This window comes from Myotis davidii, unplaced genomic scaffold (genome assembly GCF_000327345.1).
Source record: "Myotis davidii unplaced genomic scaffold, ASM32734v1 scaffold189, whole genome shotgun sequence".
Lineage (NCBI taxonomy): Eukaryota > Metazoa > Chordata > Mammalia > Chiroptera > Vespertilionidae > Myotis > Myotis davidii.
The window spans coordinates 3537318-3549174 of NW_006383017.1; the positions used below are offsets into that span (position 1 = coordinate 3537318).

General features: G+C 43.8%; 1 protein-coding gene across 1 annotated transcript in view; it reads left to right on the top strand.

Moving 5' to 3' along the window:
* PTPRG (protein tyrosine phosphatase, receptor type G) overlaps positions 1-11857 on the top strand; it is a 531589-nt gene that overhangs the window by 277507 nt on the left and 242225 nt on the right. Inside the window, exon 4 of the mRNA XM_015558213.1 lies at positions 3778-3926. Coding sequence (XP_015413699.1) covers positions 3778-3926 — 149 coding nt within the window. The remainder of the gene's footprint in view (positions 1-3777; positions 3927-11857) is intronic.

An 11857-nucleotide genomic window follows, 5' to 3' on the forward strand; every position in this document is an offset into this window, starting at 1 on the left:
TGCCCTGTCCCTACTCCTGCCCCTGCCCTGCCCTGCCCCTGTCCTGTCCCTAATCCTGTCCCTACTCCTGCCCCTGCCCTGCCCTGCCCCTGTCCTGTCCCTAATCCTGTCCCTACCCCTGCCCCTGGGCACAGCAGTTTCACATAAGGCCCTAGACACTGGGATGTGTGGAAGCTACAGCTCCTTTCCCCGGGGTAATAACCTTTCTAAGTAGCACAGCAAATGCAATCTTTATGCCATAAAGTCCTGTGTGAATTACTGTTCTGAAAAGTCTGCCTGTGTCAACCCTGGCGATCTCATGGAAGATGAGTGAGGTTCCTATTGTATTTTTTCCGTTTTGGGGAACTAGACCCGAGGCACCAAGGACTGCAGCACGTTTTCCACAACTGGACAGTGGGCAGTCCAGACTCAAATTCACACTCGCTGGGTCTAGAGTCTAGCGCTCGCTCTCTCTCGCTCTCTCTCTCTCTCTCTCTCTCTTCTCTCTCTCTCTCTCTCTCTCTCTTTTATTTATTTATTTAATTATTTATTTGTGTGTGTGTGTATGTATGTGTGTGTGTGTGTGTGTGTGTGTGTGTGTGTGAGTGGGCAGCCTGAGCCCGTGGGTAGCTATGAGGTGGGCTTGGTCTCTGGGTTAAGGAATCCTGAATTTGAAGCCCTGGCTCTTTCCACGCCCTCTTTCCTCTGTCCTTCTGCTTTGGTGTAATCACAACCATGTTAGCAGTTTAAGAGCTGGAGGGCCTAGTTCTAGAAAGTTCTCTCCCGGCACCTTTCCTTCCTCCCCATCCTATCCCATTGTTCTTTAGTCTTTAGCTGTTGCTTGTTAGCTTCCCAATCGTCACCTTATCCAAATTCAACTCTTACTGCTGTTTTAAAATTTAAATGTTTCCTTCAGTTCACTCACAGTATTTTAAATTAACAGACTGGTTTTAAGAGAAAACTTTTTATCAGCACCATAATGGGAAAACCTATGCTATACGACATGGATAGAGTAATGTAAAAAAATGTCTATAATCAATGAAAATAAGTCATATTTACCAGTTATTAAATTCTAGCATAATATCTACTCTTCGGTGAAAGGTGGAAATGAATGAGTATCAGGTGAGTGTGGAGGACATATTAGCACCAAATTAGGATTTTATTTTCCTTGATGTGACTATTGGATAGGAAAACGATTTTTCTCTGGGTTTTACTGATCTCGGAACATCTACTCGGCACTTAAGATCTCCTCCCAGAGTGTGGGCCACGCCCACCAGGTGTGCCCCCGCTGGCAGGCTTCTCTCTCCATATGGCTTTACCATTTCACTCTGACAATGGAGCAGATTCCTGTGCGGTCCTTCTCTGCTGGGCGTGAGCTCCTCCACGTCTGGAGAAATGAGCTTGACAGCAACCGCCACGGCGTGTGTGCACGCTGAGTTTCTGTCACTGTCACCTGCTTCCCACGTGGGATTCCTCAGGGGTGACTTCCTTCGGGTCTGAGTGCCGGGTAGGCACTGTGGGGACAGTCGTGGAAGCCGAGGCCCAGAGGAGTGGGTAGCTTCCCAAGGTCATGCCACTTACGTGACAGAATTGGACTCCAGCCCCGGCTTATCCGTCACCTGAGCGCCTGGTGCCCAGTATACCTGTGCTCTGAGGTGACTGCCATGGGTGCATTTCGTGTCGAAACAGCCTTGTCATCAGGGGTCATCAGAAAGTTGCTCCACAGCAGCTGGGGAAGTTCTCTGTTCCCCGTTTTATAGGTGAGCAGAAATAGAAGCCACTTTCCGAGCGGGGTGGGTGCATGTAGCATGCCCTGTGCTCCAGTGAGAAGTACTGTGAAATGAAAAATGAGATTAATGTTTCAGATTGTACAGTTCCCTAATTATGCTTTAATTATTCATATAAAACAAGTAAAATGACCCCTGACAGAGACATAAATGATTTAGGTGAAATCAAATATTAATAAGATGCTGCGTGTCCCTGGGTGTATTGTAACAGATGCACTCAAAATGCTTTGCCTTCGTCCTTCAGATGTAAAATATTATCTATAGGATTTATAGCAGACTGAGAGTGATCAATGGTTTTGAAGACACTGCTGAGCTAATTCCTATGCATTTTGGCTTTGAAACTAAAGGTGCATGACTAGTTCAACGTATTTTATTTTCTAAAATATATTGTATTTTAGAGATCACCAAGTGACCCCCCCTTGTTTTTTTGTTTTGAATTTCTTAGTGGTTGAAAAAAAATCAAAAGGATGATAATATTTCATGACACATGAAAATATATCCAAATTTCAGTGTGAATTAGTAAAGTTTTATTCAACATAGCCTGACCCATTCACTTATGTAGTATGTTTGGCTACATCTCTGCTACAAAGATGAGGTTGAGTCGTTGCAACCAGGACAGGGAGCCCAGAAAGCCTTACATGTTTCCTATCTCACCCTTCACAGGAACAGTTTTCCAGCTCTTGTTCTAAAACTCTCATGCCCTAAAGGGGGAGCAGTCCCTTAGCGTGTTTAATCAGCATACAAAACACGTGCTTTTGCCTCATTTTATTCTTTAATTTGCAATCCCACTAATGGAACATTCATTGTATATTTTTCAGAAGTTCGAGAAATATTGCCTTTTGAAATGCCATGAAAAGGGGTTTATATGAGCAGGGTTCCTTCACTTGCACCTAATGCTTCCTCTATATAGAGAAGTGCTGAACATAATGGCATTGTTCCGCCAATAGGTTCCTAGTCTAGCGTCTGTCTTTCATGAAGACCTAACTTTCATGCAGGGCTGGTCTCCGACAGTGGAACTGGGACTCCTTTAGGAAGAGGGGACCATGAGGCTACGAGAGGGTCTCCTGGGCTTCAGCACGTTTGGCCTTTGATCATAAACCATTCGATATTGGTTGGCATCTTACACTTAGCAGCCAGAAACTGTTTGGATGAATGAATGAATTCACCTTAGAAATCAAGAAAGGGGGAGATGTATCACATAAAATAAAACCTGTTTTTTATGCATTTGGATATCACATTCCTTGTGGAAAACATAATTTTTTGTTAGTGTAAGTCCAAGTTCTTTGGTCTTAAATTCTCTTTCCCATGTTTCAAGGAAGCGATTTTTGGGTTTGAGTTGATTGAGGCTCCCTGTGGACATGGACATTCGTTCATATGTGTTCTTCTACATGGGCGGAGGGAATTTTCTTATACTTGGAATGAATGGAAACGGTAAAGTAAACCTAATCTGCAATGATTTCAGTGACTGAATGAGTAGAGTTTGCGCTATACTTTTCTGAGCACATTTATCAAATGCAATGAATGCTTTACCCAACCCCGCTACCTTTTCACTGTTGTTGCCTTAATAATTGGAAGAACCTGCACATTTTATTTTCTGATATCTTGCCTTTTTCTGATTAAAGTAATGTGCCTCTCACCTTCAGCTTATCAGATATATTTCCCATCTCATTCCAGATCTTGAACCTTGGGGTAGACCCAGGAATCCCACTCTCCAGATAATTTTGATCATCAGTCAGTTTTAGGAGACTTACTCTGTCATTGTCTCAAATTTCCCATCTGTTAAACGGATAAGACATTTTGAGACGATTCCCTGGGAATTTCCATGATTTAGTGAGAGCAGTCTGCAGCTACAATGTGCTAATTTATTCACATGGCTTGTTTTTTATTTGTGTTTTTTTTTAACAGGAAGACGAGGAAAGGTGACCATAAACGTTATTTGAAGCAACAGAAGAAACCTATTGAGTTTGCTTTGGACCCTCACTTTGTTTCTCTCCCCTTTCATTTCCTACAGTTGCCATCCTTCTGAAAGACGACTATTTCGTCAGCGGCGCGGGCCTGCCCGGCAGATTCAAAGCGGAGAAGGTGGAGTTTCACTGGGGCCACAGCAATGGCTCTGCGGGCTCGGAGCACAGCATCAATGGCCGGCGCTTCCCTGTGGAGGTGAGAGCACGGGAAACTCCAGCTGGCAAAGGGCAGCTGTGCTTGGTGTCTTTCCGTTAGTGAGATGCTGTGTCTTTACTCCTAATCACTTTGCAAATCAAACGTGTACTGTCTCTCCCTTTGTCTGTGGAAATCCTTCATGTAAGCGTGGCAGGTGACTCTCCATCCTCACGTTCCCCACCCTGTTTAACCAGAGATGCATGTTGACGTCACGGACATCTGGATTGAGTAGATTCAGATCTGAGCGGTGATTTGCAAGCATTTGTTTCATTTGACACAGTCTCTCTTCCCTGTCCGTTTCAGAAACCCTGCGTTTTAAAAATATATATGTTTTTATTGATTTTTTTAGAGGGAAAGGAAGGGAGAGGGAGAGACAGAAACGTCTGTGATGAGAGAATTATCTATTGGCTGCCTCCTGCACACCCTCTATTGGGTATGGTGCCTGCAACCCAGGCATGTGCCCTGACTGGGAATCGAACCAGAGACCTCTTGGTCCCTGGGTCGATGCCCAACCTCTGAGCTGAGACCCTGCTTTCTGAAGGTGGAATTATGTAGGAAACTCAGATGACTCCATGTTTGCCCTTTGGAATATAGGAAAGTTGGTTGCTCTGTGAAGAACAGGCTCGGAAACTTCTCTCAGTAGGGAAGCGGTTTGAAGCTTGCTTGCTCCTATCAGCTGTTAAAACAAGGCTGTGGCTGTTGGTGGCATGGCTGCGGTTAACTCTGCTGGGATCGATGGTGGCATGTTGCACCCACCGTGTCAGTTTTCTGAAAGATCCATGCTGCTGGGCAGGAAAAACATCTGGGTGCAGGGGGTCATGTCTGCCTTGGGAGGGAAAAGAGCAAGACTCCAAACCTTATTCATGTTGGAGGACAGAACACCTGCCCGTCGCTAACCTTATTTTTGCTTTTAATAATGGTCCGGATGATGGTCTTGTGTGGGGACAAACGTGCTTGTGGGTTGTTTGGTAAGCTTTACGGGTTTATGGGAGAGCTGAACGGCTGTGCATCCGAGCCTACGGCGGGATGCAAACATGGATAGCTCTTAGTTTCTTGAGAGAAGTTTTGTAACTTCTCTTAAGTCATGACCTACTTTGATAATCTGATGAATGCTTGAGACCCCTCCCTCCATAGAGAAAATACATGTGTGTACACACAGGTTTGCATAAAATTTGTAGGATTTCATCACTCACCTTAGCTTCTCAAGCCCTTTAAATATTCTTAACCTGAGGTGAAAATCCATATAAGATGAGAAAACCAGTATTATTTCTTTATAGATATGTGTGTGTGTGTATTTGTTTCTTATCCATGATTCCTAGAGAAACCAGATATAGCTACTTCTGTGAATGCTTCATATTTTTTCTAGTTTAGCTGAGGAATTCTCACTATCAAAACTTTTCTGTCCTAGGATGCATCTCTCTGTGGGTCTTCTTGTCCTGCTCACACTAATTATAATTCTCATGAGTAGGGTTTCTACTTCATGGGTTCTCCTCCGCCCTGTAAATGGAATGAATCATTTCTTAGAAGTCTGAGCTTTACTTCTGCGTGGAAATCTTGATTCCTAGAAACAAGATTGCATCATGTTTTTCAGTTTGGTTTTCTCTTCTGCTGAGTATTTCCCATGGGTGGTTTGAGTGGAAGGGATAGTTTGTACCCAACCAGGTTTGCTCCAAAGCCTCTTTATCTTAGAATCGGGTTGCGATTTGTTCAGTTAATGTTGTTCCAGACAAGAGACTTGTGCTGAAAAGTTTGAAAACTTACTTTGGCATCTGCTGTGAAAAGGAAGAACTCTGGAGCCGGCAACTACAACTTCTGCCTTTTCCCTTATCACATCCACTCATGCCTAGACGAGCCTGTCTCCTCCTTGAATTTGCTTCTGGAAAAATGCATAGACTAGAGCAGCCGTGGGCAAACTACGGCCTGCTGGATCCGGCCCGTTTGAAATAAATAAAACTAAAAAAAAAAAGAGACCGTACCCTTTTATGTAATGATGTTTACTTTGAATTTATATTAGTTCACACAAACACTCCATCCATGCTTTTGTTCCGGCCCTCCGGTCCAGTTTAAGAACCCACTGTGGCTCTCGAGTCAAAAAGTTTGCCCACCCCTGGACTAGATGCATATTCTTTTGGAAACATTACTTTAAATTAATATTTTGGTTTTCTTTTGCGCAAAGAGTGCCATGAAGCTCAAAACTAATTAGCAATGGAAGCTGCAACACCCAGACTTACTGTTTGACCAACTTGTTTCAATTTATGTCTTTCAAGTAACATCAGATGCTAAGGCTGCCAGTATTAATTGGGTTTCTCATCCAGTCCCATCTAGTTCATAGTTTGCTTTTTAAAATATGATAAACATGTTAAATTACTTACTGGATATACTTAGAGGAACTTGAATTTCAGAGATCAAAGGTAATGGGATCAAATTTAACTTTAAAATATGCACAGAAAAATTGCTTACTTTTGCCCAAAACATGTCTGTAATATTTTATGTTATACTAGAGCCTGGTGCACGGATTCTTGCACATTGAAAGTAAATTAATTAGAAGGTGGCTGGCAGGGTGGGGTCGGACTGGGTGAGTTGGGCTGGACACGCCCTGGAGCCAACCTCCCGCGGTTCCTCCCTGGCATCTGCGGAGTGAGCAGGGGCAGCTGTGGGGGGGGGGGACTCGAAGGGCTTCTGTGGAGTGAGTGGGGTCCCTCCAGCAGGCGGGGTCACTCGGCCTGGCCTGTGGGGATCCCTCTCACAATCCAGGACTGCTGGCTCCTAACTGCTCACCTGCCTGCCTGCCTGATTGCCCCTAGCGGCCACCTTGGGATGATGTCGCCGTGGCCATCTTGTGACGACGTTGCATGATGCCACCTAGGCTTTTATTATATAGGATAGATTGCTTTCTTTGAGCTCTTTATTAATATCAACTTTCCCTGAGATGTTCTCATTATTTGAACATCTCAGACTTGATTTGTTTCTCTCCTTATAACTACATTTTTAATGGAATTATAACTGTGAAAAATTGTAATGTATCAAGTAGTAATATATCAGCGTTAGGGACATTGTTTATTTGTCTTGTATGTGGTGTCAGAGAAGAGCCATTGTTGAGGGTTGTCCTGGGATTGGTAGAAGACAGCACTGTTCCTAACTGAGTTGTCACTGCTGTGGGAGTGGTAAGGTACTCACATTTACTGCGTAATGGCCAGGGATGCTGCTAAATATTTCAGTTCATAGGACAGCCTTCACAACAAAGAATTATCCTGCCCCGGTGTCGCAGTTTGAGTGGAGCATAGGAAGCAGTGCGTTCAGTGGAATCGGACCTTCCTTTATGTGTGTGGCATTGTTTGAAGTATAATTGAATCATGAGGATTCACAGCTTGAGAAGTGTTCCACCCTCTCGTGGTTTTGCGAGAGGAAGTATACTTGTCTTAGGGGTAACGCACCGCTGGGCCAGGTTCCTCTCCATTCCTCCCAGATAAAGTCAGGATATGGTTTTCAGCAGCTGCCTTGGCTTTGCTCTGTAGGTGGAATTTGAAGCATCTGCCCCACAAGAATCTGGATCTGCTCCCTTGAGGGTAAATTGCAACAAACCCAATTTTGTAGGTTTTGCTGCTTCCCAGGAATTCTTTGAGGTCATCCACAACTTTGTACACATCCAGAAATTAGACCTCTCCACATTTTCCTGGCCGAAATCCTAGACTTGGTCTTGTAGTTCCTACACTTAAAAATGTCCAGCCTAATAGAAAAATAATGTCCTTGTAAAAATAAAATCGAAGCCCTTCAATGGCCAACATTCTTTACAGCTCAATTAACGCTAGAAAAGAAATTAGGAATTCGATTACCAGCCATACCTAGGAGACTAGACCCCCTTTGGATTCTCAGATGTCCCTCCCCATCCCCTATTATTCAGCTTTATTCCTCACCCTGCAGCAATTTCCCCCTAAGTGCCTTGTGTTCTGTAGGTGCTGGGTTACAAAGGTAAACCAGAAGGACTGAGTCCCCACCCTTCAGGTAGTTACAGTCTAGTCATGACACAGAAACTGAACCAGCAGTCATGTAAGTAGCTGTGTAATATCAGTAGTGATCTCGGAATGAGGGGCATTTGTCACAAGCTGGGAGACCTCTGTGGAGGCAGATGTTTATTAAGATAAAAGATTTTTACTGAACGACGTTGACTAAGATAGAAGAGATGAATTGGAGCCTGCCTGTAGAACAGGGATAAGCAAAGGCAAGTTAATGCTTGGCAAATTTAAGGAATAAAAAATCAGTGGCGGTTTTGGTGGGCAGGATAATGGTACCCCCCAAAACCATCCACCCCGTAACCCCAGGAACTGTGGATGTATTGGTTTACATGATAAAAGAGCCGTTGAAGATGTCTTTCCGGATCCTGAAGTCAGAAGGCTCAGGATAAGCCAGTGGTTAAAACAGTGAGGTCAGAGGGTCCTGTTCTGGTTCTTGCTTGGCTTACTTGCTCTGTGTTATCTGTCTAATCACAGGCTTCTAGGCTGTCCTAAGTCTTCTCCCTGTCCCATAATCTTTCCCTGTCCTGTGGCTGGTAACTTAACTAAATGCTCATGTGACACTAATAGGGATTGAATCATGTGGTGTTTCCACTAATAGCTCAAGTTGGAGTTAATGCAAAGAGAAATCTCCAGATAGAACCTCTGAGAGCGCCATTAAAGTGCAGGTTCATTGCATGCTTGTTGTCTGAGGTAATTAAAATCTTGTTTATTACAATAAGAGATCACAGGAGTTGTTGATTTAGACTTATTGGTGCTTTATGAGTTGAAGTCTTCAATAGGCTTAAATGATCCAAATTGATTGTGTGTGCCCTTTCCAGTGAAACTCACAGCTGGTTCATTTCAGCTCTGTTTAGAGCATCCTTGTAAGTGAATAGAGGCAGCGACTTTTTTCCTAATACATACCAAGTACACATTACCATCTGTACAGGTCTGCAGTCCCTTAGCTGAGAGCCTTGAGGCCAGATGTTATAGACTTCAGAATCTCTTTTCTAGAAAGGTTTTATGTGCACATGCCCTGCATATTACAGAGCACACATAGTAGGGTCTGGGACTATACCCCTTGAATACATTAATATTTCTGCAACATGCAGGTAAATGTTTACACTAAGCAGGAAATATCAGTATTCAAAATAGCTTCATATCTCTTCACATCAGGTTTTACCCCCGAATTACTTTTTGCACCAAAATCATAAATAACAACAGTAACAAAACACCTTTGGTATTAGAAGCTTTTGAGATTTCATAGTTGCTGATAAAGGGTTTGTGGACCTGTGTTTTAAAAACTGGTTCCATAGCATGGCACCATCGATTTATGTCCCAAAGAGCCTGGGTTAGTTGCAACCATGACACAAGCATGTTAGATTATTTGTCTACCCGGTAGGTGAGGCGTGTCCAGGTTTGTTCAGAGGCAAGAAGTCTCTAGTCTGAAAGTGGCCTTTCCTGTGATTTCCGTTGTAGCATCTGTTGGGGGCTGCTGTTGCCTTCAGTAACCGCGGCCTTGGTATGCGTCCGTGACCTGCTGCTGTATTCTTCCCTTTTCCCCAGCTCCTACCTTCCTGCCCACATCACACTAATGATTTGCCTTTTATTTTGTGAAATGGGTCTTGGTTCTGCTTCTGTTACATTTTGGTTAGAGGACAATCTTGCACTGGATTTCCAGGTTGTGTCTCAGTGACCTACATCTGCCTTCCTTCTCCCAGGCGAGCTCACGCACTTGGGACACACACGAGGGTGTCCCACAGCGTCCCCCTATCTACACCGATGCAAGCATGGCAGGCAGATGTGCCAGAGACTGAGTCCCACACTGGCCCCTTGTTTCTGTAGCCTGAGCTTCTAGGGCAGGGACTAGATGCTCAGTTTGTCCAGCACTTTTTATGTGTCTCTTCTGTTTTGTGAGAAATGAATTTAGACTTGTTAAATGCCTTCTTGGAGATTTATTTTATGCATATTATAAAAAAGCTTTGAAGAGTCCCCCATGGAAGGATTCAGTTTATCTTTGTCTAACTCAGTGTTTCCAGCCGTATTTGGCCATGCCCCATCTCCTATTCTCATGTAAGTTAGTGATTCCAGTTCCTTGGAAATGAGGCTGATAACTTTCTTCTATCCTCCCTTAGTCCATATTCCTTCTAAGACATGGAGTCCTGTTCAAGTAAATGTTTTCAGGAGACACTGATGATGATTTGGGTTTTAATTATCTTGAAAATTATAGCACGTGCTTTTCTTGTTCACAGGCAAGTTGTCCAGTGTCTGTGGATTTGATAGAGTGTTGCTTTGTCTGTAGGGTGAACTGCCATGAAAGGGAGACTGAGCACTTTCTATTAAAAACAGATTTTGCAATGTCACACATTTTCTTTGGCCCTGCCTTGCCCTTTACTTAAAGTCCTGGGATTTATGTCACATGTTCTTTGAAATATTGCTTTGTTCATGCAGAGCCCTTGGTCCATGGCGCTCACAGCGGAGTCTGGTTTCCTGGTCCTGCCCCTCCCGGAAGGGTGGGAGGTTGTCCCCTGGTTATGTGGTGTGTTATTCTGTGGGGCAGTCGATCACGTTTACTTCCGTAGTGATTTCCATCAAGTGGCAAGGGAATTGGTTGAAATTTGCTTAATGACTTTATTGAAATAAAGATTCCATTTTGCAGCAGAATATTTCATCCTTTACTCGTGAAATATTTAATTTCCGTCCATCCGGCTGATGTTTTATGTGTCTGACCTATGGCAATTAAGGACATGTGAGGAGGCCCCGTCATTGGTGTGCGAGGTTGGAGAAGTTCGTGCCTGACTGTGCAAAGCTGAAGAACTGGTCTGTGAGTTCAAAGCAGCCCTGGCCCCTGGCGGGGTGCATCTCTGTGAGGTCTGAGGGTCCTCTCCACACACCACCATCCTTAGGTGTGAACTTGGCTCGGGCTGTTTGTCGGTGTGTCACTGACATGTGTGTACGGATAACTGATCCGTACTGAGAATGGCAGACAAGCAGATGACATTTCCTAAGATGAAAACCGGTTAAATTAGAGATATTCTGGATAAAGAAACGGGGCCCTCAGACAACCAAAGGGAAGGCTTAGGGTACAGGGATGGTGTTGGAGCGGTGCTGGTGGTGTGACTGTCTGGGTAATACTGTAGACACCAGGTGATAAGCATGACCTGTGTCAGGAATGCTCCAGATGCTACTGCATTAATTTTCTCACCAGCCTGATGAGAGAGGTGTTCTGGGAAGGTGATTAGTTTGGCTGAGGTGGCTGCTAAGTCCCCCGGGACCTAGGCTCCAGCGTCTCCAAAACCTGAACCAGGTTGCTTTCTATTTGACAGGTGATTTTGTTGTTTTTCTTGTCCTGGGTTTAAGTTGCTTTTCGAATCACCGATGCAGCGAAAATGATTTTGTTGGAAGCCTAACTGCTGACTATTGTATGGTGGGAAAGTAAAAAGCATTAAAGAGCTGCAGTTGTTCAGAGATGGTTGAACCAGCAGTAAAACTCACAGAGCGGCGAGGGCAGGGGACAGAGATGCTCTGGCTCTTGGCCTGGAGATATCCGTGGACAACGCAGCACACGTGTCTGGACTGAGCACTGCAGCCTGGGGTTAAGGACACAGACAATACTGTCTGATAGCAAATCTACTGTGAGCCATACATGGTCATTTTAAAGTTTGGGGAGCAAGTCTTTCTATTTGACTTGAATAATTTATTTTATACAATTTATAGTGTATAACAATTATTATATACTAAATTCAAATTTAATTAATTTTAATAACCTATTATTACCCTAATACATTAAAATGTTAGTATTTCAACATGTAATCAATATAAAAAAGACATTTCTTTTTTTTAAATATATTTTTATTGATTTCAGAGAGAAGAGGGGAGAGGAAGAGAGAGAAACATCAATGATGAGAGAGAACCATTGATCGGCTGCCTCCTGCACAC